Source organism: Formica exsecta, unplaced genomic scaffold (genome assembly GCF_003651465.1).
Source record: "Formica exsecta isolate Colony F162 unplaced genomic scaffold, ASM365146v1 scaffold393, whole genome shotgun sequence".
Taxonomy (NCBI): domain Eukaryota; kingdom Metazoa; phylum Arthropoda; class Insecta; order Hymenoptera; family Formicidae; genus Formica; species Formica exsecta.
Genome location: NW_021851167.1, coordinates 742,884 through 769,452, shown reverse-complemented (window position 1 = coordinate 769,452; position 26,569 = coordinate 742,884). Strand labels below are relative to the sequence as shown.

The following is a 26,569-nucleotide window of genomic DNA, read 5'->3' as shown; positions in this document are numbered from 1 at the left end:
GGAAACTTGTATTTTAGGCCACTGGAACAATGGAACCGCAAAAAGTGGAAGTGCCGATGTCTGGTTGTATCATGATGCCAACTGCGAGTCCGCAAAGTCGTAGCGTACCAATGCCGACGTACGAGGCTCCATTGGTAAGTACTGTATAAATACTATGTTTAAAAATCGTGCGCTTTAGAGAAAAAAGATAATGAAGCTAATATGTTGAAAACTGCATTAAATACACTAACTCTATTCGGTTTTGATTAGCACGGAAGTACAGGTGCTACTCCACCAGGGGGTCAGTATGGTCTTGTCCCCCCGCATCGATCCCAGAGTCCTCCATTGCCTCCACCTGCCCATCATCACGTTAATACTTCACAGGTATTTACTTTCTCTCTCTCTCTCTCTCTCTCTCTCTCTATCTATCTCTCTCTCTCTCTCTAATATTCTTTTATAATATATTTTTAATAGAATTGTGTGTATGCCTCATATAAAAGAAAAAAGTTCAATATTTAGACATTAATCATAAATTTCTTGACATTGCATGAAATTTGAAGAATTTTTACTACGGTTTGTTGCAAGTTAATATATATAGGCAATATTGTTTCTGATATAAATAATAATAAAGATAATCTTGTTTTACAGAATGAAGTCGTCAATCATTACGGAGGACTGACTCGTGGCGGAGAACTGCCACCTCATTATTTACATTCTCAGATGTTGCAATACCAATACCATCTTCGTGCGCAACAAGAAGCGTTAACGGCACCACGCATAGCTTATCACATTCCAGGAACAAGATCTCCGCACTTACCTTTAGATCCGAAACTCGAGACCGGCATAGAGGACAGTCACAGTCCTCCTTTAGAATTAAGACGAGGAACGAGAACGCCTCAAGATCGTACTACCGACAGTCCACAAGTTGCTCAAGTTTATATGCTACACGGAAATGTAAGATTACCGCCACCTCCACCGCAGTATAACGCAGGAAGTAATCCGTCATTACCCGGTACACCGGCTGGCGCTAGAGCAGGTTATTACGAACCACCGCCCGCCCATTTACGTTCTCAATATCCCATGGCTGCCAGCGAAGCGCCACCTGAGATGGGTAGGGCCGCCACGCCAGAGAGATGTAGGAAGCACCATGTTGTCACGCCACCGCCGTATGCATCTCAGGTACCACCGCAAGCGGATACGTTTCAGATGCTACTCCAACGTTACCCGGTTATGTGGCAAGGTTTACTAGCACTCAAGAACGATCAAGCAGCGGTACAAATGCACTTTGTTTTCGGCAATCCTAACGTAGCCAGAGACAGTCTGCCGTGTAACAGCGACGGCTCTACACCACCATTGAGAATAGCCCAAAGAATGAGATTAGAACAAACTCAAGTTGATGGGGTAGCGAGAAAGATGCAGGTACGTATCGTAATCCTTGGCAGTTAAATACCGTTCATACCGATATTTGATGAATTTAAAATTACATGAGTTGAATTATTTTTTAATATGTCAATTAAAATGTTTTCCAGACTGATAACGAACATTGCATGTTGTTGGCATTACCTTGTGGACGTGATGAAGTAGATGTACTGCAACAAAGTAAAAATCTTCAAACAGGATTTATCATGTATCTCCAACAGAAGCAAGCTGCTGGTATCGTAAACATTGCCGCACCCGGATCGCAACAGGTGAGTCAAAGTTTTTTTTATTATATGAGATTCTTCATTATTATATGAGATTCAAGCCCTCTATCTCACATGAAAGCGTTATTATAATATATTTTTCTTATTCTTAATCCTCTTTTTATTTTCCTTATTACCTTTTCTGACGAAACGCGATTAAAATGTAATGCTACAACATTTTTTGCATTTTAGCCGGCGTATGTAGTTCACATTTTCCCATCTTGTGAATTCGCGCACGAAAATTTGGCAAGAATTGCACCGGACCTACATCAACGTGTCGCAAAAATCTCTCATTTACTAATCGTCATTGCCACGGTTTGAAACCGATCATTGACTTACCGGATTACGATTTATCCGTATGTCTCGTCTTCACGCACCGCAGGACGCTTCATACCTGGCATGAAGCCTGGAGTGTCCGCTTGATACGCGCGTACTTGTGCGACAAAAAGCGGGATGCGCATTCAAAATGAAGAGCTCCTTATTCGGAGTTGTATCAGTGACAATCAAATGGAACCCGGCGGGGTAAGCTGATCTTTATATCGTAGGCCTAAAGACGAGGCATGAGGTTGTGCGGTGAAGTGAGGTTAGCACCTTTAAATGCACTGGTCATCACCGTGCGTATCTCTCTTCGATGAAATTTGCGCAGGCAAGCTCGGTTCTTTCTTGCTTTTCTTTTTCTTCTTCTTCTTTTTCTTCTTTTTCTTTGCACGGCTTGTAACTCGCGTCAATTATAATACTGACAATGTTTGTGGGATCGACCGACATCACTCTTGGTCTTTCTGACAAGCGAATCAGGCACAACCCCAGCCTTCAGACAAGACCTTCGATTCGTCATGCGATACTCATTACTTACGTTCGTTCCTCCCATAGAGGAAACAGTAAGAATTCGTTTCTCTAGATGGACAACTCAACCGCGAAGTAAAGATATAGAAGCAGCTAACGTACCCTATCACTATTACATGAGCTATTACGAGCTATTTCAAGTAAGATTTAGGCGTTAATAATAATAAAATAAATTGTGTAAAAAATTATAAGCGAGCCACCGAGGGCATAACTACTGTGATTTTAAGTATTTAACGATAACTGTAACTGCGTAAAGAGGAAGAAGACAAAAGGTAAAAATATATAAGAGGGTGCCCAACTAATGATCCGTGCGGTATGTGATGTGTTTTTGTATAAATACTGCTCTATATATAAAAATGACTATGTATTATATTATACTATAACTATAATGATAATTTGCTGCTGCCCGTTGCTGCTGTCGCCGCCGGTCGTGTCGAGTTTAGAATGTAAATTATAACGTTAGTCCTCTAGCACACAGAGAATGAAAAAAGTTGGGCTACCCGCGTAGAATTTGTGCGATCTATAGATCTATCCTAATGTATCATTATTTCCCACAGCAGGATGCGAATTCGTGAATTATTATTATTATTATTATTAATCTCTCGTGAATTACTAAAATTCCTCTCATACATAGCATACTCTCTTAGCATTATATATATATATACATATATCTTATAAAGAATTTTTAACGTTACTACTTATATTCTCTTTATTATGATTATTATTATTACTATTAATGTTAATGACCAGTGTTGCCAGTGTCAGAATTACGATTGTACAAGATTTTTCGGTACATTGACGAATTAAATAAATTAGACGGTTCCCTCCCTCATTGTAAGAATTTTATTATAATTCGTCTAATTTATTTTAATAAATAAATGACCTTGGTAACACTGATAATCGCCCATTCTTATTACGATTATTATTAATATTATTAATTATTATTCTTATAATTATGATTACATATTATTGCGATTACTATTACCACTGCTATTACTATTATTACTACTATACTATTACCACTACTACTACTTACTATTACTACTATTACTACTCTACCACTACTCTATTACCGCTGCTATTAATTATTATTAACGTTATTACAACAGGCTAGCTAGGGCATACCAATTCGCACACATTTAAGGACAAAATGGGGCTTATTTGTCATACTGAGAAAATGTATGACCGATCTCATTGACCATTGACGCCGCCCCATTCTACGCACTTCCATCCTATAAAAATGGATATATTTGAATAAATGAATGAAGAAAGAACAACAACGAATGCGAATAGAATGTTGACATTCATTAATACTCGATTTGCATTCGTTTTTCATTCCTTGCTCTTTCAACCACAGTAAATATATCTATCTTTATATCCCATCCCTATCGATTCCGTCACGCGACGACTCATAGACTCTTTAGCATTCGTGTCCGAATAAATGCGCTTACGTGTATAGACCAGAGGTTACACTATATCACACACCAAGCCGTCAAAAAACATTTAAATAAATTAAGAAACTTATATCTATTTACGATATTATGCTGCTGCGCGTAGGGCGCATGCCTCTAGAGAGTAATCTTTATGCAAGAATCAGGGATAGACAAAACATATGCATTCATTTGTTTCAATTATCTGTTGTAAGTGCGAAAAGTTAGATCTTTTTTCGATATTTGCAGAATGTCAAGATATGTGAAAGTGTATATCTGAGTGTATTGTTTATTTTATATTCATATATTCCCATATATACTAATGGTAACTTTTTCAATACTTTTTATATTTCCTTAATCTGTTTTGCTATTATTTTAGGAGAGCACTCGACGATTCGATAAATTTGTTATTTTTATTTCTAAGCGAATAGAAGGCATTGTTTAAGTGATATTTTATTGTTCTGTCCATCCCTGCGACAATGCAATTACTTTAAGGCAGCGCGGATACTCACGGAGCGTGTGCATGTACAGTGTAAAAGATGCGTTGTGGATATGTACAGTGTAGAGGTATAACTGAGCGAAAGAGAGAGAGAGAGAGAGAGAGAAAGCAAGGTGATAAAAAAAAAAAGGAGCGTTATATATATATATAAATATATTATAGCTATGCATATAAGTATATAAGGCGCGAACGTGCGCACGTGTCGTTTATTTCACGCAACTCATTTATTTTTATGGAAACGTTGCGTTTTCCCTCCTCTTTCTTCTGCAGCCAGTCATATAGCATAGGTGCAGGATCGTGTACTTTCTGTACCGTTATTACGCGACACGTGCGCCCGTCGGCGGGCCTCACCTATCTTGTAAAATATCTGTGAATATTATGATTTAGTTTCTTCCTAATTGTAAGGCTACAGGAATACAAAAGAATGTTTACGTTAATCATTTAAGGAAGAAGAATGTACAGATATCACTATATTCTTTTTTTCTTTTTTTTTTTTTTGTTTTGTGTTTTACTGTAGTTATTGATAATTATATGGATATTAACGATAATAATAACTATGATTAAAAGAAAAAAAAACTTAAGCTCGGCTCGATTGCGTCATTCTTGAAAAACCCGCTAATGCGCAATATATTTATTCTGTGTAAGAGAAACTCTCGGTGATAATGTATCATTTGTATATTAGTAATTACGTGATCTCCTAATAATCGAAAAAAAGAAAAGAAACTTGAATAGAATTGGATATACGTTACGATGTCATACCGTTCCATCTCCTAAATTCATCACAATTTATCCACGATTTATTTCTACATGTCGTCTACATGCGTTCTTCTGAAATGTTAATGCGTTAAAAAACGTATGTTAAGAACTTTCTTTTTATATTAGATCAGGAGCTGGACTTCTCGCTAGAAAGGTAATATAATAAAACACAAACTATTACCTCGAATATTGACGTATATTTCTCTTACGGTCTTATATTAGTTATATTTTTTTTAAATCTTGCCGATTAACGATTTGCGAAAATATATCGCAGAATAGTGATGTTATTTGAAGAACGGCTCTGTGGCCTGTTCTATATAACTTTATCGAACGAGATTAAGATTTCGAATTAAAAGATGCGGATTAAAATAAACAGCAATAAGCATTGTGATAAAAAAAAACTTTCTCCAAAAACCTTATTAAAAAAGGTTCAAGATTTCTTATACTTATATATAGAAGAAGAAATATTCTATTCTATGTTTACATTTTATGTCAGTTTAAAAATTATAGGAGCAAATATTTTCTCCGTAATATACGATAGTTATTTAAATTGGATCTTATAAAAGCGATAACCTTTAGCATCGCACTTGTCGTCAGTCGCTTATCTAAGGATTGCTAACCCATTCAGGCCACTCTTGAATCTGCGTGTAGAGTTGATACCCAGGACTCACTGTTTGCTGTACTTGTCGCGCACCAAGCACACGTACGTTACTTCGAAGAATACCTTGGGATTTGCCACATTCAATTAATTGATGCGCGGCATTTAACATTTTCTGACTGGCCTGTTTTTCTGAAAAAAAGAGATGGCCAAAAATATAACAATCTCTGATACATAAAAAATAAAGCATAAATATATTAAACATACGATATGAAAAAATATATATTTTTTTCGCGATACTTACTGTCGAAATTTCCAATGAAACTAATACCGACAGACTTTTTATTATATCCGTATGTATGCGCCCCTTCGTGTGTCCACCCGACTCCCTCGTATACGTTTCCATCGCCACCGATTAAGAATCTTTAGAGAAAAGGCAATCACGTTGATTATAATATATTTTGCACACATCTTAATATTATTAAATATTTACAAAGCAAATGGTGTCATGTTATGGAAGCGGTGCGTACTCGTGCTGAGATAATAATTATTATTATGACTTACGAATAACCGATATCATCCCAGCCAAGTTGGTCCATATGATAACTGCGGATGTTGTCGACACTGGTTGCACAGGTCTGGCGCGAATTACACTCGAGAGTGGCTGTGTGCTGTATTATTACGTAAAGTATAGGGATTATTAAATAGTTCACGTCTCCAGCGGGAACGGAGGTCCACTCATTTCTGCTGATGATGTTGGGACACTTGACCTCTGCAAAAATATTCAATTAAAGATTTTATAATTGATCCCGAGAATAAATAAATGTTTTCGCAATAGGGAAAAAGATACTTAAATCGAAAACTCGATTTTTCAGAAAATTTTATTTTTCACTCTTTTATTTGACTACTTAATAATTAAAAAATATATATCTAAATATGTATTTTACGTATATATATTTTAAAAGATTTTCGTAAAACGGTAACGATTTATAAAGATCAACTGAGAATTTAAATGTTAAAATACTCTTACCAGCGAAACTGGCAGGAAGTACCAAAAAAAGTACGAAGCAAATCTTCGACAGCATTTTTGCAGCGTGAAACAAAGGCGTGCGTACAACTGTAAGAAGAACATCAAAAGATCAAAATATATAGTCAGCATTGCCCCGGGGCCGGGGCAATCCACGAGACGATAACGAGAGAGAGATTCGTTGAATATAATCTTTATTTTTCTGCTTTTTTGCATATAATTTTCCGCGATAGCAAAGAGAGAGACAGGGGGGGGGGGGAGAACAGCTGAGAAATATCAATTTATAATTTATTTTATCGATGATTAAATCATTGTGTTTATTAACGATCACGTTATCCATCTCTATTATGAATATTTCATCGAAAAATATTAGGAATATGATTTCTTAAATTCATCTAATGAAAGAAATAAAATTCTTTCGAACCGATACGGATCAACATAATGCGAAAGCGATATCTCGCTATATCGACTTTTGACAATCGACTTTGTAAATGTAAATCTACCGGCTGTGTTTATTGTGGTTTACCGACAGTTTTTTCAGTATTTTCGTGCTCGATATAAAAAAAGGGAACATTATGGAAACTGTTCGACCGTGTGGCTGCAAAGGGATACGCTCTTGCTTAATTTGCGAGGCTAAATATAAGATATCGAAGCCGGATCTGAAGGAAATATTACAGGTAATTTCTTAACCTAAATCAAGATAGTTGTGTTGCGTGATGGAGTTTCTCAGAATTTGCCGCGGGTTTCCCATTCTCGTAAATGAGTATGATAAAATTTACGTCAATTACAAAAATTTTCTATATTATTGTTTTATGAATATATATGTTTTCTAATTGGGTTTTTATTACTCAGATTCATAATAAATCCGATCAACGCAATTTTCTGCATCCTAATCTTTGAACCATCTTTGAATCTGATATTTTATATTTTGTTATTTATAGGATTGTTCTTTTATTATATTGTATATTTACAAGTATAATTAGTCTTCCTTGAAAAATGTAAATTGAGATTTAGAGATTTATATCTGAATATTTTACCTGAAGTTTCTGCCTTTTCTATCTACTGTCTGTTATGCACTGTTCTGATTGTTGAATCTATGTACGTACTTCTAACTGGACAGGGAGAATGACCAGTTTGCAGTTTTTTGTGCAAAAAGATGAGCCACTTCTTCTTTATTTTGTCTCAATATTATCCTTTTATGTATTTGATATAATATTATACTGTGTTCTATCTGTTGAATCTGCTTCTAACTAGATAGCCTGCTTCTAACTGGATAGAATACTAGACTAACCAGTTTGTAGTTTTTTATGTGAAAAGATGAGGCACTTACTTTGTCTTTCTTATTTTGTTTTATAATATTATCTTTTTATATATTTGATGTGATACGAACTATTATAACATAAACTGATTAAAAATACTATATATATTTTTTTTATAGAAATTTATTTATAATTTTAATTATATAAATTGGGATGAAATATATTTTTAATTATTGTTTAATTTTTTATCTAATTTAAAATACATTTCTAATCTTACAGAAAAGCAAATCTTATGTTTATTGCCCATATTGTGATAAATTATCACCTGGATGGGATATAGATGAGTATAAAAAACATCCTCACCATGATGGAAATTTAATTGACTATCCTGGTGTTTATATCAAGGTAATGTGATTACAATAGATTGCTGTATATTTTACAACATACTTTTTAGCATATAGTTCACAATATGTGTATGTATGTTTAGTTAAATTTCTTAAATGAAGATGAGGCTAAGAAACTGATGGAAGCACTCGATTATCTCCCTTGGCAAACTTCACAGAGTGGTAGAAGAAAACAGGTATATTTATGCTTAATAAAAATTAATACATCTCTATATATGTTCATGTATTTTAAGTTGAAATTTTTCAATTTATAGAATTTTGGACCAAAATGTAACTTTAAAAAGAGAAAGTTACAATTAGGAGTATTTGACGGTTTTCCTAAAACAACACAGTTTGTACAAAATAAATTTGAAGAAATACCACTGCTACATGGTTTTAGAACTGTCGAGCAATGTTCGCTTGAATATGATCCCGAACGAGGAGCCTCTATTGATCCTCACATTGACGATTGCTGGATTTGGGGAGAACGCATAGTGACTGTTAATGTTCTCGGTGATGCTGTGTTAACTATGACTCCTTATCGTGGTCCAATAACACGATACAACTTAGACTGTGTTTCAAGATACAATTCCATCCTAGAAAAAGGCATTTGTGATAACACACAAATTGACGATAACATAGTAGTACGATTGCCGATGCCTGCCAGATCACTCATGATTTTATATGGTCCAGCAAGGTATATTTTTCTTATAGAAACGAAAATATACTATATCCTATTGAATTAATATATTCAATTATTTTTGTTTCATAGATATCAATGGGAACATTCCGTTCTTCGACAAGATGTTGCATCGAAACGCATTTGCCTCGCGTATCGCGAATTAACGCCACCATTTCTTGAGAATGGGGAACAGTATGAGGAAGCTTCTAAGATTTTGAGGCAAGCTTTATTCTTCTGGTGATATTACTATGAAAGATTTAAATAATAAATTTATCAAATTTAGTTAATATATTCTTTTTCGTTTGACGGGAAGAATATATAATGTGTAAATACCATTTAAATAGAGCAAAGACATTTTATTCATAACACAAAAATGCAATGCATTAATATTTAATAGATATCAATATATTTTACAATAATCTGTATAATTTGAAAAGAAGTGTGCGTGTGTTATATTATGTAATTATTAATCGAAAAGTAATTTACATTTGAAAATAATACTTTTTCTCTTATAGCATACACAAACATTCTTAATTATCTATAGTATAAATTCAAAATGAATTTGAAATCACGAAATTTGAATTCAAATTAAAAAATTTCGCAATATCTAATTATTGAATACATGTTGACCGCGTTAAACAGAAAAAATCGCTTAGTAGCAATCCAACATGATTAGTTTTTACTCCGCCGAACGCGGCCACAGATTAAAACAGATAATAATTAGACTGTCTATATCTAGATTATATAAGAAAATATATTAATCTATGAATTATATAAATCACAATTATTTGGTATTAAGTACTGTTTTTTCCTATATTATTTCTGGTGATAACCCATTGAACTCTATTATACAAAGAAACGTGAAAGCATAAAAAATAAATATTTGTTTTCATATAAAGGCTTTTATATATTTATATTATAGAAAATAGAATCATTATATGGTCAGTTCTTATATTTGTAAATTTCTCTTTGTGAGAACAATAGGGATAAAAATATGTCTTATTAAATTTTTGTATTAAAATGTTAACATTTTTTAGCGCCTTTCAATGGGTAATCCGGAGACATGTACACTACGGGAAACGTAGTTAAGGGATCTGATTTTCCCAGCGGTTCATAACCGTTCACGAGATTTTCTCGTAATTCCCAGCGACGCTTTTCCCTTTCCGTCTTTTGACGTCTGATAGCTCGGCCAAGCATACATGCGAACATAATCCCCGTTAGCTAGAAAGAAACAATAGACGGAAATTATTATCAAACTTATTTATTTATATAAATTACATTTTCAAGATTACGCTTTTAATCGTAAAATAGACAAGTTGGAGTATAATAATCTCGAAGTTAAAATATTAATAAGATTTATGTGTAATTTGTAAGAATTTATGGACTTTGGAAATTTGTATATATAAAGATTTTAGATATATATATTATTCCAGAATATTCTACTTCAACATATATATCGCTCAATGTTGGCACATGTTTTATCTATCCAGCAAATATATTACGTGATAGACTATGATTTCATAGTTTAGCATGCAAAAAATGTGATTAAAATAAAGTTGGAAAAATTGAATCTTACTAACCTGAATAAGACCGATCGCTACAGCTCCCGTGCCGATGTATAATGCACTGCGGTGAACAATAATAGAAAGACGACTGATACAGCCCTCCTGATATTTCCCCTGGCAACGATCTGGAAATTCAGGTATCTCGTCCACTATATATGCACAGCAAGAATCAGGTATATCCATATACGTTTTGTTGAACGATACGTTGTTCCAATCCATATAGCTGTTGTATCCACAGCAACGTAACTATAAAGAAAAATTATTATACAAGATCAATTTTTTCCCAACATGCTTTTATGTAGATAATATCATAATATCTTTAATAGTTTTTATGATACATATGCAACATGTGTATCTCTTTTCGTCTATGGATTTTTCTACCCATTTGTATATATAAAATCAATTTTTTTTTTTATAAAACAATAGATTAATAATTCTAAAATTATAAGTTACTGGAAATGAAGAATTCTTCAGAAGTTAAGTTTCAGATCAGCAAACAGATGATAAACTCTTAGTCTTTATTAAATTTCGAACAGACTTTATTTGAATTGATAATATAACTTGAAGATTAATTACAAAGATGTTAAAAGTTGAAAATTTGCAATATAAAATAAATAATAATTTTCCTTAATATTTTTAAAAAAGAAAAAAAACTATATTCTAATTTGCCATATCCAACATACAATAGTCTCTTAATTTTCATATAACTTCTTAGAATTTTACTTTTGTATTTCTTAGAAACAAAAATAATATATCATTTTATACACATAATAAGTTATTATTTCATAATAAGTTATAACTAATATAAGAATAGTTAATCCTCTTACCCTAGATTGCATAAAATCGATTGCGATCGTGGCTTCTTTATTCTTTCCGTATTGATGCATCGTTAAATTAATCTTCTCAGCTAGAAGGTCTTTAATGCTATCTTGGTTGCTGTATGCAACAACAGCTGCGGCAAGTTCCAGCATTAAAACAAACGACAGTAAGACTGCAAACTACAAGTACAGGAATGAATGTAGTATACACATCAGGAAATGATATTTAAAGCAAATAGAAGGATTCACATGTTTCACTTACCACAAGAACCATGCAGGTACTTTCCCTAATCGCACCGCAGCATCCCATAAAAGCAATTATAAAGACGAGTATTCCGACCACGATCAAAAGCGTGGCTGGCGAAAAGTAGCTTGAATCCAGGAAATGCGAAAAATTCTCGTAAACGGCATAAATTGTCGTGCCGACCGATATTATCATCACTCCCGTCAACTATAATAAAATGATAACGATAAAAATAATCTATATACTATAATCGAAGTATACTAAATTATAATGTTCGTATTAAATTGCGAAATGCTACCCATTCTCAATTGTTTAGAAAAGAGAGACAAAGAGAGAAAAGCTTTTACATATTTATAAAAACTTTATTCTAATTTTCATATACAACCTGCAATTTTCTGCATGTATAGTTTCTTTTAGCATATCCTGTCCAATATTATAAGTATATTATAAATTCTATTTCTGTTTGTAGGAATAATTTACAAATGCGTGTAGAATTGCACAGAATATCAAACATAATATGTTTATGCCCAGACAGCACAAGGATGTCCTTAGGACGTCCAAAGGGCATCCAGGACATACATGTAGGATATCCTGAGGATATCCTATTTTAATCCTCGGATCTCCTCTGGATGTCCTGAGGAAGAATAAATGATAGCCGTACACTAGCCTCTGGAGAATCCAGGGAGATCCTGTGGAACATCTTAAGAATTTCTATAGGATATGTTAGGGATATTTTTCACACGTTAAAAAGAACAAATTCTAAAATTTAAATATAAATTAAGATTGCGTTCTATTATTTACTGCCAATACTAAAAATCTAATACTAAAAATAGTTCACGTTCTTTAATATTTGAGGTTTTCGTGCTGTACATAAATATTTTAGGTTTATGTGTAATATTTTCAAAACAATCCAATATCTGAATTCCCTATGTTGGGATTGCATCAGAAATTGAACTGATAAAAAATAATTATATTTTTAATTTCCTGTTAGTTGCTCTTTGCAAGCTTTATATAATTCTCATGACCAAATCTCAAATACGAGTTCGCGCGTCGCATAGCGGTAAACAAACGAACTAGCGGTTGAATACTATTTTTTGTAAAGTTTTTGGAATGTTGCGCATAGTAACATTTCTCATGAAATATTAAATAAATAATAATTTTGAATATATGAAAATGTGCGCAACAAATTCAATTATTAATATTAAACGAAATTAATGTTAACAATTAATTGCACATGTATATATCCTCTGGAAATCCAAAGGACATCCAATATAATAGACAGGGCAGATATCCTACAGACATCCAGGGGTTATCCAGGGGACATTTATAGGACATTAATACTTATTACAATACTTAAAATTTCTAAATTATATTAAATAGCCTACATAACCGAAAGTAATCATGTATGCATATTAAATTTTCATAAAATATATTTATAATAATATCTTAAAACATCCTACAAATATCCTGAACCATCCTGGACATATTCAGGATGATCCTGAGGACGTTTTGTGCTGTCTGGGTGTTGTAGATTTTTGATTACTTTTATAATACATAGTTATCTCTAGCATTAATTGGATAATAATTGTATGTGCAATATGCATTCTCAATTAACTTTTTAGATAAGAAAAAAAATGTGTGTCACTCTTTTATCACTATTATGTAAAACATATCGCTATATATACACACCAGTTTCTACTTATTCTACAAAGTAAGCTACTTATTCCTACGCGATAAGCCGTATCTTTTATAATTGATACGAGCCTATGCTCTCATTGTGAAACTAAATTTAAACTATTTCACACATCGACAAGTTATCAAAAACTAAATATCATACTAAGAGAAAAAAAGTTAAATTTTTAATTTCATTTAAATAAACAAATGCGATTGGATAAGGAATGATATACTCCCTGAAAATTATATACTTAAAAGAGAGAGAGAGAGAGACCTAAGGAAAAATGAAGAAGAATATGATAATAATATTTATGATATTAGGCAGTTATATTGGTTTATTTTATGAATTATTTATTATAATAAAAGGCGCGCGCGCAGCGCGCGCTTGCGTTGATCTAGTATACTTAAAAGACGAACACATATTTTCCTCTTATCGATAACAATGAAATCAAACAGAAGGCAATCGATTGTTGCATCAATCTGCGCAACTTTCACATTTTTCGTTTACTTGTATGCCAAAGTCTTCCACCTTGCTAAAGTCATATGATACCGCGCGGCATCATCACGAGATTGTAAATTTATCTCTACTGATAAGCGGCCATTAGGATCCCCTGGATAGATGTATCATATAAGTTCGAAGGTGTTTGAAATAATTTTCCTAAGACATATTTTATACTATATATCATCCTGTGTAAGACTAAGTATAACAAAATTACGAAAAAGTTTTTATCCTTGGTTCTTTTCGTTAAATTTCAAATGCCCATTGTTTAAGAAAAAAAAAAAAAAAAAAAAATGATGGTTGTGGAAGCTTATTACCCCGTTTAGCAATCGGCAAGCATAACTCAGCCTTTTGAAAGTCTCAAATGCCCATTTTTTAAAAAAAAAAAAAAAAAAAAAAAGAATTACTGTTTTTCTTTAAGCCACACGTATATGTAATCATATACATATTCATGTACATATAGCAATTAAGCTGCAAATTTGTATAGATGCATAACCATAATTTATAAGTGTGTCGTAATATAAAATGGCTAGCATAAACTTTGCTAGACGATATGCTCAGCATTATGCCACTCATACCGAGCGTTTTAGTGGTCGATTTATATATTATGTTTGTGTTCTTATGCTAATTTGTATACGAGAATTTTAAGGCAGTACTGCTCACCGATAAGCAAAGTACGGCACACGGAGGAAGCATGTGTGGTTTCGTTTTTTTATTTAATTGAAAATTATATAATCAGGTTGAGCCGGGCTGATGTAGGTACGCCCATCCCTAATAATTCAACAGTGCATAGCCTTGTCTATATGATATCGATCGCAGTTGCGAAAGCACATTCTCTCTAATAAAACGAAACTCGAACTTCATGGCCCATATCGCTCTCTTCGCAGAGAACAAAGGATAGGTAATAAAAAAATATTAATATCGCACAAGAAACACTTGCTTTTATCTTTGTGCTGTTTATACTTTTTGTACTCTCTCAAAGGCGTTATTATACTTTCTCTTTTATCATGGTTCATATTTTCCGTCGTTAAAATCAGAGAGATACGCGTTATCTTAAGTCAATTTTTTAACCGAAATGGCGAATTGTTTTAATCGGATACTGTCGGTATTATATTCTCTCTCTCTCTCTCTCTTCCTCCTCCCCCCCCCTCTCTCTCTCTCTATCTATCTATCTACCTATCTATTTATCTATCTACCTGTCTTAAGCATAAATAATATATTTATGCGCTTTACAATAAAAGAACGAACTTTTCCTTACAGAGAAATTTCGTTTTACTTTGGCAAACTCGATATCGTTTCTCTTCTGTCAAAAATAGGGAGTTAGCAATTATATACAAATGCTTTTATAATAAATCGAATCTTTGTTTTTAGCTAAACATTATCCATATCTATAATAATCATTACATTATCGCTATAACAGCAATCAATAATTATGAACGTGTGATATATAGGTATAATCTACGTAATAGCACTCGTATAACGCGCAATTGCAGAATTGCACTTCCTTGAAATTGCGTCGCAATGATGACATTTTCCAAGGACAATGCATGTATGTACATCGATTCATCGCGAAAACTCTTCACATACATATCAAAAAAGGCTTATTGTCTCAGTTTCCAAGATTATCTGTCCCGATAAGCTTACTACGATGTCGATAAAAAATTGGCGGCAAATTATTTCGTTTCCAAGAAATCTCATTACCGCGAGTTATATGCATAAAATCTGACATTTGTAATCAATATATAGAGTATATCGTTAAAATGAGAAATTTTATTATCGAGATGAATATCAACGATTTTATTCCACGTATTTGAAATCGCGAATCCTTTGATCAAAAGCGAACTGTTGCGCGGAATTTTTCCAATTGTAACGCGAAGTAACGGAAAAGGGAGATACAAAAAAAAAAAAAAAAAAAAAAAAAAAGAAGACTGATGTCGCATATGGTACAGACCACGAAGAGGGAATTGACCGCGCACAGCAGATATTTGATACAGCGAAGGCCGACGTCGAGGTGCGTGGCCGCCATTTTGGTGCTCGTGTAGGCTCCGCCCGGACGCAGGTGCACAGCAAATGGATCCGCGCACACTCAACGCACTTTACACACCGACTGTTGATGACGATCCCGGATATCGGCCGATCAGTCAGCCCGGCCGTTATCTGCTGGCCGATAACGAGCCACGAAAATGTACGAACGCAAACGGACGACGACGGACGACTGTTCGTGCGTCACGCGATCTCGCACGATCGCTCACGGCGACGTCTTTGCGCGATACGTACCGACGCGGACGATTTCCTTGAGAGCGTGCAGTCCAAGAGCGAGAAAGAAGGAATGGAAAAGTTGGAATAATATAAAAAGATATGACGAAGCGCGAATTTTTGGTAGAATGCACTAACGTATATTGGAGACTTGGAGATAGGCGATAAACACTATCGCACGAATTCAATTCAGCTTGTCAATGAAACATTTAATATCTAATAAAAATTGTGTTTCTATTAAATTATAACGAGAATTTTATATAATATTTTTGTAGCACAGAAAATATATATATTTATGTAGGGTATTTCAATAGCTGAAACACATTTATGCTATATCTTTAAAACTATGTACAATATATGATATTTAGCGTGCATCATCAGTATACGCACAATATTTAAATGCGTTCATTGTCCATAAAAGAATTTTAATTCATTCAATTGTAATAGAGCATTAAATTCAATCTTGTTGCAAATTATTTCTTACTATGTCTTATTCTTCACTATTTAAAAAGAAAGGTTTCATATATATATGAGTGTTACTCTCAATATATGTGACAAAGTAAGCAATAATGTAATACGATTAAAATTGGATACAAGAGGAGATTGAAGTTAATACAAAAGAGACGTTCACTTGCGCTCGTTGCTACGTTTATACACGACCAAAACAATAACACGAGTATGATTCATATGAGCGATTAAGTTAATATTGTGTGTGTATGTACATGATTCGCACAGGGACACAAACGTGTAGTGTTCGACTTCTTTTATTTCTGTAATTTACAAGTCGCAAAAACTGTTTCGAATAAAAACCTAACCGAAGAATTACCGCATTTTTTTTATAAAACAAATGATTGTATGTCACATGTTCGTAAAAATATAAGAATAATGATAAACTAGGAGTTTATATCGCATATTTCAAGTATACAAGAGTTAATAAACGCAATCATCACAAAAATATTTAACGACGTAAAGTATTTTATTAAAAATATGCGCGATGTGAAATCATATCGCGATCACATACATAATGCGTAGCAAAAATAGTTTATCACTCTTACACAATGATAAACAATGTATTCATGTCACATCAGATCGATATTTCCATTAGGCATATTACAGTTCTGTATCTTAATGGAAATCCTGGCCGGAAAACTTGGCTGTCATCTAATTCTAATCTAAAAATATTAACACACTAACAATAAGTTTGGCGCGCTTGGCATTTGCATGGCACTCTACATGGTCTGGTAACAATTCCGGATTGACTTGGCTAGATAGGATGACAGAAAGATTCCTATCAGCTGCAACATAAGATACAAATTATTCCTTTTTTTCTATAAATAGAATATGCAAAAACCTCAAGCGTATTTGTTTTAAACGCTGTACGAAACGGGATTTAGAATATCTGTATGGTATTGTACTTGATCAAGATACCTGAATTGCACCAAGACTCAATCCGACACCCGCTATTTTGTTGGCGTGTTTCTCCGCAAAATGGGCAAATGCGTCTATGCAACCTCGGTGATGCAGCTTCGGTGATTCTAGAGTACAATTTGTCTTGCCGACAGCTCCTATTACTTCATCGCAGCACGACATCGGGATGCCCAGCAAAGGTTCCTTCAGATTCGTCCAGTCGGAAGCGTTGTTCGTTCCGCAGCACTCAAACTGCGATTAAATTGAAATTCGTTCGTTATGTCACGCAAAAAGCAAGTAGCTGTTTAAAGTCAATCGCGATGAGATATTTTACATGAAAGCGCAAGTCTGTGTGATATTTCCCGCGGAACGCTCGCGTCTACGACATCTCACACGAGATCGTTGAGCGTGGTCAAGGAAGCCGGCGACGTAAAAATCGATTTGCGCTACCCCCTCGTGGCGCGTGCACGAGGAGGGTTCTACCACACACACATGTATTATACACACGACGAATTAGAGCCGTGCACTGAAATTATCCCTTGTAATCGTTGTCGTTCACGATATCCTCGCGACGATCGTGTCGCTCCCACGATAGGGAAGGCATAAAGCGAAGCGCAGAAAACTTGTAACAAAAGTTGCCGTCAAAAAAAAAAAAAAAAAGGATAAACGGATCCTATATAGTCCATTATTTCAAAGATATCTCTTCGATCGTGTATAATATATTAAACGCAAACGATAATTCTATATAATTGCATATTACATCTCGTTGCAGATTGTCCCAAACGTATTGAATCTCCCCGCTGTCATTGTAATTGGACATCGTCTCCATCATCTTGTTTTTGGCGACCGTTGCGACCTGCGACCTCATCACGTATCCCATCGTACCGCCTATGATTTCCAGGATAAAGATCATGGCTAGAAGCGAGCAGAACTGTAACATAGAGGATTGTAAAAGATAAAATCAGAATTATTAAGGTATTGAAAATATTTTGGAGTAATTATCTCTGATATCATATATACGTATAGATATATATTAAAATATTTTTAATTTTTATAAATAAATATCGACATAGACAGAATTTAATTTCGGGGAAAGTCTCATGAAATATTTAATTAGTCTCCTGCGTTTGCGTTAATTTTTTAAAGTAATATCGGAAGCACACCCGCTCTTGTCTGCGTGCGAGGGAGAATAATTTTCCCGGAATAACAGCCGGGAAGGTGAAATAGGGAGGACACACACATGTCGATTACATACTTTATACGCAAAACATATGATCCATTACATTATGGAAACGAAGGGGAAACGATACCATTGTAGGTAGATGGTCGGGCTTTTTTTGTCTACGTGTCGCGTTTTCTTATTGTTAGATAAAAAATAATCCACCTACTCAGTAAATGTATAGTTTAATGTATACATATAAATTTATTTATTTATTTACTTAAAAAATGTATTAGAGTATGTATATTTAATAGAAGAAAAAATATATATCGTTATATATTTTTATAAATGTTTGTCTTACCGTTATGATCATGCAGTGGCTTTCGCGAACGGCTCCGCAGCATCCGAAAAAGGCGATAACAAAGATAATAGAGCCTATGGCTATGAGAAGAGAAGGTACGGAGAAGAAACTATTGTCAAGGAAATGTTGATACTCATGATACACTCCATGGATGATTAAGCCGATTGATAACAGCACTATTCCTGTAATCTAACAATAAGCATATAATTAATACAATTAATCAATATATGTAGTATATTGTTATAGAAAAAAGAAAGAATTAAAAGTACAATTCATAATTGAATCGATTAATTCAATTATATAATAATTTTCTAATAATTCGGCAATTGTGCAATCAATTAAACAATTAATTAAACAATATAATTATGTAATTAATAACATAAATAATTAATATTTTAACAATAAATAATTAATATTTTGATTGAAGAATTGAAAGGAGCACATCGATCTTATTTCTTTAAACGTGTTAACTTTTTAGCGAAGAAATCTCTCGATATATTTTCATGAGATATACTTGAACTTTGAATTCGTGTGCCTTAACTCAACACCGTACAAATTGAACGCATTCTTAACAGCTGCGGTGTCCGAGCGGTTAAGGAGATGGACTTGAAATCCATTGGGTTCTACCCGCACAGGTTCGAATCCTGTCCGCAGCGAATTTTTTTTTTCTTTTTCAAATAAGATAATCATTTATGTAATAAAAATGTGTAACCGTTCATAAAAAATGCACAAATATTTTCTCAATTATATTATGTCTTACATAAATAAATATATTTAAGATATCTGTCGAACGATTAACTGTTCATCACATTTTCGCGGTTTTCTTCAATGAATAAGAGCTAATCCAATGTCGTAACCGATAAACATTTAATTAATTTAGTTTTAAAAATTAGATTTATATACACACAGATGTTCAAATATTTATTTCTGCAGAGACATAAACAACATTTCTGTAGACCTTTTTAAATTTATCTCAATTAAATCTCATTTTCTAAAAGCCGATCTCAGACATTGCATTTTTTGAATATAATCTATGTGACTGTTTGTATCACAGCAACGTTAAAAATAACCGTATTGCAAACGTAGTGTTTTTTCTCTCAAATTTTTTAAACAAATATGTGCTGTGACTAACTTCGATAGATAATATTTATCTATCACATACCAAGCTCAAATATTTGTTTCAGATAATTTAACAATCGCGTGACTCAGAAAATATAAAAGATTAATATAATAATCTATATAATGTACTTTATGTTTATTAGCGGTACATTCTCGAATCTCAAATTCTATATATATTATCGATATTTTAATAAATATTTTTAAATGGTATACGCTCATATAATCAGGTGATTCCATTCAACAAACTTCTATACATATATAGAAGCCTGTGTTCCATTCACATTAGCTATGATGTGCATTTCAATATGAGTGTTGAATATGCAAAATTTACGATCTAAACAGAAGCCGTCTAAACATCAATTGAAACCCGTTAAACACATACGCGAGTTTGTCTAGGCTATTTTGCCCGTTGTGTTCAGAAAAGAATGAATGAAACCTCGGTTAAAACTTCAATTAAGATTCACGACAAAATTTCAATTAAATTTTGATCAACACTCACAGCGGCCGTATATGGTTATTATCAATTTTCAATGATCGCGCTAAAATGCATACATTAATATTGTCGATAAAAATGGTTCGATAGCTCGCAGCGGCGATCGAAGCGTGCCACCTCATCGTTCCAGAAGGAACGCGACGTCGCACTTGATCGTCCGGCTGCATACACTTAATGCTTACCACGAAGAGCAAGTTGAAAGCAAACATCAAGAACTTGATGGTCTTCGGTGCTAGACCCTGCATCTTTGTCATGCTTGTTGTTATCGTTACGATTGCGCGCACTTTGTAGATCGCACTTTTCTCGCGCGAGCGGGATGATCTTGCTATCAAAGACGAGTCGCGAACGATACTGCGATTGAGTTGAGGCCACGAAAAATGCGTCGAAAAAGGCTCCTTGAGCAAGAACGCGCGTTCTGACGGGTGGCGCCGATGTGCATGTGCGATACGCGTACACACACGTGTGTAATATAGCTGCGTGTGTGTATGTGTGTATGTACGTCGCCAGCGATATGCAGAAAGAGAGACCGGTCCAAATCTCGTTTTATATTCGTTTCAAAATACATTAATCGCGGTGAAGTGTTGGTGCAGCTCGCGCACACCTGTCTACCTGTCTACAATCCGCGGCTGTATACGTTAACAAGATTACGAAATTTGAAAGGCCGCTCGGTTCTGATGATATTTCGATTTTACATTATACAGAACGTTCAATAACTTTCTTTTATACATGCGGCAACATCTCTGATCGAAAACTTAAACAATTTTTTTCTTAAAGGTCGAAATCTCTCTGAATAATGAAATTCATTCATTTTAAAAATATTCTCTGATCCGTTTTTTGCAGGTATATTTATTAAAAAGATAATTACATTAAAAATAGCGCCAGCAGCCAGTTTCGTATCTACGCATCTGTATTTGTTTGCTTGCACGTGTAATAAAAACCCGTGTCTAGATTCAGATTTTTCACGGAAATCTACAGAAACTCGATAATGGGTTACACAATATCTGCGGTCTCTCTGTTCATCGGTTCGGTTACGTCGTTAGTTATAGTATATAATTGAAACTATTGAGGTATAGAATATGGAGCACACACAGATCCTAACGTCGCAAATATAATATTCAATAACCAAGTGCTCAAGGGTAACACTTGACACATATCTCACCGCACGTCCGTACTCTCCGTAACGCAGTTATTACCCTCGCATAATCGCTTAATGATGCCATGATCAATCTGTGACACAAATATCCATTTGTATCATCTGGCGGATTGCTCTTCCATGATAAAGCGGGGCAAAATCGACAAGATAGATCCGTGCGTAGGAATTATACCTCGACCTGTATTCTTTTCATTCTGAAAATTCAAGATATATGATACCCATCTATTCGAGCGAAACATTTCACATGCTTAAATGGGCGCAATACATTAATCGCGGTGAAGTGTTGGTGCAGCTCGCGCACACCTGTCTACCTGTCTACAATCCGCGGCTGTATACGTTAACAAGATTACGAAATTTGAAAGGCCGCTCGGTTCTGATGATATTTCGATTTTACATTATACAGAACGTTCAATAACTTTCTTTTATACATGCGGCAACATCTCTGATCGAAAACTTAAACAATTTTTTTCTTAAAGGTCGAAATCTCTCTGAATAATGAAATTCATTCATTTTAAAAATATTCTCTGATCCGTTTTTTGCAGGTATATTTATTAAAAAGATAATTACATTAAAAATAGCGCCAGCAGCCAGTTTCGTATCTACGCATCTGTATTTGTTTGCTTGCACGTGTAATAAAAACCCGTGTCTAGATTCAGATTTTTCACGGAAATCTACAGAAACTCGATAATGGGTTACACAATATCTGCGGTCTCTCTGTTCATCGGTTCGGTTACGTCGTTAGTTATAGTATATAATTGAAACTATTGAGGTATAGAATATGGAGCACACACAGATCCTAACGTCGCAAATATAATATTCAATAACCAAGTGCTCAAGGGTAACACTTGACACATATCTCACCGCACGTCCGTACTCTCCGTAACGCAGTTACCCTCGCATAATCGCTTAATGATGCCATGATCAATCTGTGACACAAATATCCATTTGTATCATCTGGCGGATTGCTCTTCCATGATAAAGCGGGGCAAAATCGACAAGATAGATCCGTGCGTAGGAATTATACCTCGACCTGTATTCTTTTCATTCTGAAAATTCAAGATATATGATACCCATCTATTCGAGCGAAACATTTCACATGCTTAAATGGGCGCAAAAAAAAATGGGCGATTTATTTCTACTTTCCCTTTTTGTTAATTGTAAAACGAGATATTTATATTTAAAGCTTATTTTGTGTATGTGTGTGTGTAAAACATGAGATATAAAATATTTTTAAAAATTTCATTTTTTATTATTTTTATCATTTATCATGTTTCGGGGAATTAAATTTAAAAAAAATTAGAGAATTATATCTTATATATATTTCTCTTTTGTTGCACGAATTTAAACTTGGCTACCAATGACGTCCAAACAATCTGTATTGTTATCGAAACATGGCGCGACGGAAATATTACTGACTGTGTACAATAGCAACATGTTGATTCAACAAACTGTACGTAAATAAAGATATGTATGTTTGGATGATCAAAATTGAAAGAAAAAAATTAATTTTTTAAAAACAATTATTGAGCAAAACAGAATTAAACAATGAATAAGTCTATAATAACGCAATGTTCAAAATCATATTTTTTTAGAAGAATTTAATTAGCATAATATAATAAAATATTTAATTATTTTTTTCTTAAGTATATATGTGCATATATACATACATTATTCGCTAATAAGGCATTTTTTGTCTTTTAAAAGCTTCTGAAAGGCATTAAATATTTAATGTGTGTACTTGTGTTTCACAGAAGTTCATGTTACATATTAAGTTTGCTCCTCTTTCACGTGGATGTGACTTTATTTTATACATCTCACGATGTTTCGCGCTGATTCAATTAACTAGCAGAAAAATATTATACAAAATTTATTTTTTCTTTGGATATACTGATTATGCATAAAAATATTTCTACAATTTTCAGGCAGGAAAGTAGAAAAATTCGCAGCTCGGATGAATTAATTTTCCAATTCTGTTATTCCCGAAGGGTTGACTTACCTACGATATATTGCGCTTAGACGAGGGCGATGTGGCCCTGAGGCGTACTCGAGCACGCATGCTCCGGGCCGTACATTTTATATTCATATATATTTAGCTACACTGACCGAGGGTTGTGTACGGTCTGACGTGGCCGACATCGCGGAGAGTTCTCCCTAAGCATCATATATTATACGTTCGGTGCACGTGGTCAGCGTTTACGCAAAAACGTAGCGTGTAAACTGGAGCCATTCTTGGCGAACGCAAGCGAAATTCGCAAGAGAGGTCGATTTCACATCATCTAATTTATGCTAATAGCGTTACAGCCATTATTGCGTCTTGCTATATTGAGGGCACGTATTTCGTTCATCGCGTCACGTTTCATTCTGTAACATATTTAAGTACAATTATTCTAAAAGCAAATTATAAAAGAGAACGAATAATTGTTAATTTTATTAATTCTCTCGCGTCTATTCTAATGTTATATAAAACTATTTATTTACGAAGATAAAAGAGTAACAATAAATAACGTCATTGTGACGTTTATATAGCTCGACGTTATATTTCTATGTAATGTAAGCATAATGAGCTATTACTGTATGGTAAAGTTATTACAAAGTTTACGATGCCGCAGTTAAATATTATACATATTTTTACACGTGTATAAATGTTTCTAATGTGGATAACAAAGTTTTTATCTCTCAACTGTTTAACATAAACATCATGTTATACATATATACGGGCACTATTATATTTAAAAAATCGATGAATACATTTAGGGTAAATGTCAAGACTTAATTCCCTTCTCGATGGGGAAAACTGATGTAGAGCATTATCATGTGAATAATATCGAGAGTGTAAATTACATGAAGACTAAAAATTAACCAATAAAATACGTTATTTCTTAAATATCTTGTGTGTATGCTAAATATATTCGAATGGTATAAATGTGCGTGTGTGTATGTGAAAGAATCAGAGTATGATCGTGGTTTTTTTGAGATATTACGATTATTTTTACAGAGAGAGAGAGAGATGTTTAGCATATGTGTATTTCTACTTGTCCTAATTTTATATTCACAATACATCAAGAAGTTAAATATACTTCATCTCTTTACTTCAAAACCAAAATCATACATTAAATATCATTGTAAATAATGTTGAGATTTGCATCTTGCTCTTTCCATTTAATTCAATGCTCGTTCAATCTATTTTAATTAATATTTACACAATAAATATAATACGCGCGCACGTTTATACTACATATTTCACAAACATTTAATAATGAAATGATTTGTTAAAAAAGCTGATACTAACAATAAGTCATAAAAGATGAAAATATCATAGTTCTATATTCTTTTTAAACTTTACTCAACTGAGATTTTAAAATGATTATGATTGAATTTTTTGTTTAGGATATGTATTTAATAATATGTGATTTAATTAAATAATATAAATATAAATTAAAAGGCAATACTTTAAAATTTATTAAAGTCTATTTTTTTCGTAGATACCATCTTAATCTGAAAAAAAAAATACTAACCTATATAATATTTACCATAATTATTACTATTTGGCACAACAGTAGGTAAATATGAGTTAAAAATTGCAAATGTATGCAACAGACTTTTTCCCGCTTGTATTTCCGCTCGCACAAGAGAGTGTAGTCATCCTAGGTCCTAGACTATTATTAATTATACTGCGAGAAAATATGTGCGAGCGTGAAATTGCATGGATGTTGCAGGGTAATTTCGTCGAGCGTTGATGAAGTCTCTGTTTTGTCAAAACAGCCGTCGGTTTTCACAATGTTCCTCACCGGAGTCGTAGACCTGCAAAACGCACTTCTGTGACATGTATATTAATAGACGTCGACAAAGAAAATGGTATTGAAGCATATCAGTATCGTAATTCTTGAAGTAGGCGTTACGATTCTCTCCGTTCATTGCACTATCTCTTTCCATATTAATGTATCCATTCTCTCTCTTTCTCTCTATTAAATCACTCTTTATAACAGTACCATATTTGAAATCGATATTCTGCATAATTTATAATCTCGATAAATAAAATAAGCAAAATCGGCGAGTCGCTAATTGTCAATTCGATAAATATCAGTCGAAAATACGAGTCGATTCGCAATCATTTCGTCTACCTATTTTCGATCGTTTTTCATAAAACGCGAAAGATGATAAAAGTTATTAAATACACTCTCTTTCTCTCTCTCTCTCTCTCTCTCTCTAAATAAAAAAAGCAAAAGCAAATAAATAAGATTCTCAATCATTTAAAAAGGTAAAAAGAAATATTCTTATGCAGATATACCTGTAGAGATTTCAAAATTCGCAGTGTGCATGAATTAACCATAAACATTATTGGTTTTCGATTCAGTTATCTGGATTGTAATTATTCAATCGATGATGATTGGAAGCTCGATTTTCGTATATAATCGTATGTACAAATCTCGTTAGCGATGATATTCTAAAATCATGATATGCCGTTGGTACGCTCGATTGAATCGTAGATTATTGCTAACAATAAGCCCGCCATGATACCACCATCCAAGTACATACAACACAACGGCGCGTTGCGTTGCGTTGCGTTGCGTGACGTTAGGCAAAGATGCATCGCACAGGCTCGTAACGTATTCGGGTGACGCATCCATCATCAAGAAACGTGACGATGACGCGCTACGAGAAGTGAATAGTAATCTTGAGAAG

General features: G+C 33.8%; 5 protein-coding genes and 1 non-coding gene across 6 annotated transcripts in view; 3 read left to right on the top strand and 3 right to left on the bottom strand.

Annotated features, from left to right (window-relative positions):
• LOC115239719 (protein split ends-like) overlaps positions 1-5,169 on the top strand; it is a 30,104-nt gene extending 24,935 nt beyond the window's left edge. Inside the window, 5 exon segments of the mRNA XM_029814400.1 lie at positions 18-134; positions 250-363; positions 628-1,398; positions 1,509-1,667; positions 1,854-5,169. Coding sequence (XP_029670260.1) covers positions 18-134; positions 250-363; positions 628-1,398; positions 1,509-1,667; positions 1,854-1,982 — 1,290 coding nt within the window. The 3' untranslated portion in view covers positions 1,983-5,169.
• A 197-nt stretch (positions 5,170-5,366) lies between these two features.
• On the bottom strand, positions 5,367-8,068 carry LOC115239718 (peptidoglycan recognition protein-like). The gene is made up of 5 exons (XM_029814399.1): positions 7,852-8,068; positions 6,818-6,904; positions 6,352-6,559; positions 6,092-6,210; positions 5,367-5,979 (listed from the first exon to the last, which is right to left on the bottom strand). The coding sequence occupies exons 2-5, from the start codon at positions 6,870-6,872 to the stop codon at positions 5,795-5,797; spliced, it is 567 nt and encodes a 188-aa protein (XP_029670259.1). The 5' UTR covers positions 6,873-6,904; positions 7,852-8,068; the 3' UTR covers positions 5,367-5,794.
• On the top strand, positions 7,231-10,714 carry LOC115239715 (alpha-ketoglutarate-dependent dioxygenase alkB homolog 4). Its single transcript, XM_029814396.1, has 6 exons — positions 7,231-7,491; positions 8,353-8,478; positions 8,561-8,653; positions 8,732-9,153; positions 9,229-9,357; positions 10,176-10,714. Exons 1-6 carry the CDS (start codon positions 7,390-7,392, stop codon positions 10,225-10,227), a joined length of 924 nt encoding a protein of 307 aa, XP_029670256.1. The 5' UTR covers positions 7,231-7,389; the 3' UTR covers positions 10,228-10,714.
• On the bottom strand, positions 10,637-11,795 carry LOC115239733 (CD63 antigen-like). The gene is made up of 4 exons (XM_029814420.1): positions 11,784-11,795; positions 11,531-11,701; positions 10,719-10,949; positions 10,637-10,648 (listed from the first exon to the last, which is right to left on the bottom strand). The coding sequence occupies exons 1-4, from the start codon at positions 11,793-11,795 to the stop codon at positions 10,637-10,639; spliced, it is 426 nt and encodes a 141-aa protein (XP_029670280.1).
• A 5,147-nt stretch (positions 11,796-16,942) lies between these two features.
• LOC115239717 (CD63 antigen-like) lies at positions 16,943-21,345 on the bottom strand. The gene is made up of 5 exons (XM_029814398.1): positions 20,916-21,345; positions 19,122-19,310; positions 18,362-18,532; positions 17,623-17,853; positions 16,943-17,489 (listed from the first exon to the last, which is right to left on the bottom strand). Exons 1-5 carry the CDS (start codon positions 20,985-20,987, stop codon positions 17,424-17,426), a joined length of 729 nt encoding a protein of 242 aa, XP_029670258.1. The 5' UTR covers positions 20,988-21,345; the 3' UTR covers positions 16,943-17,423.
• On the top strand, positions 19,696-19,777 carry Trnas-uga. Its single transcript has one exon. It is a non-coding gene; the product is annotated as a tRNA-Ser (tRNA).
• Positions 21,346-26,569: the final 5,224 nt, after the last annotated feature.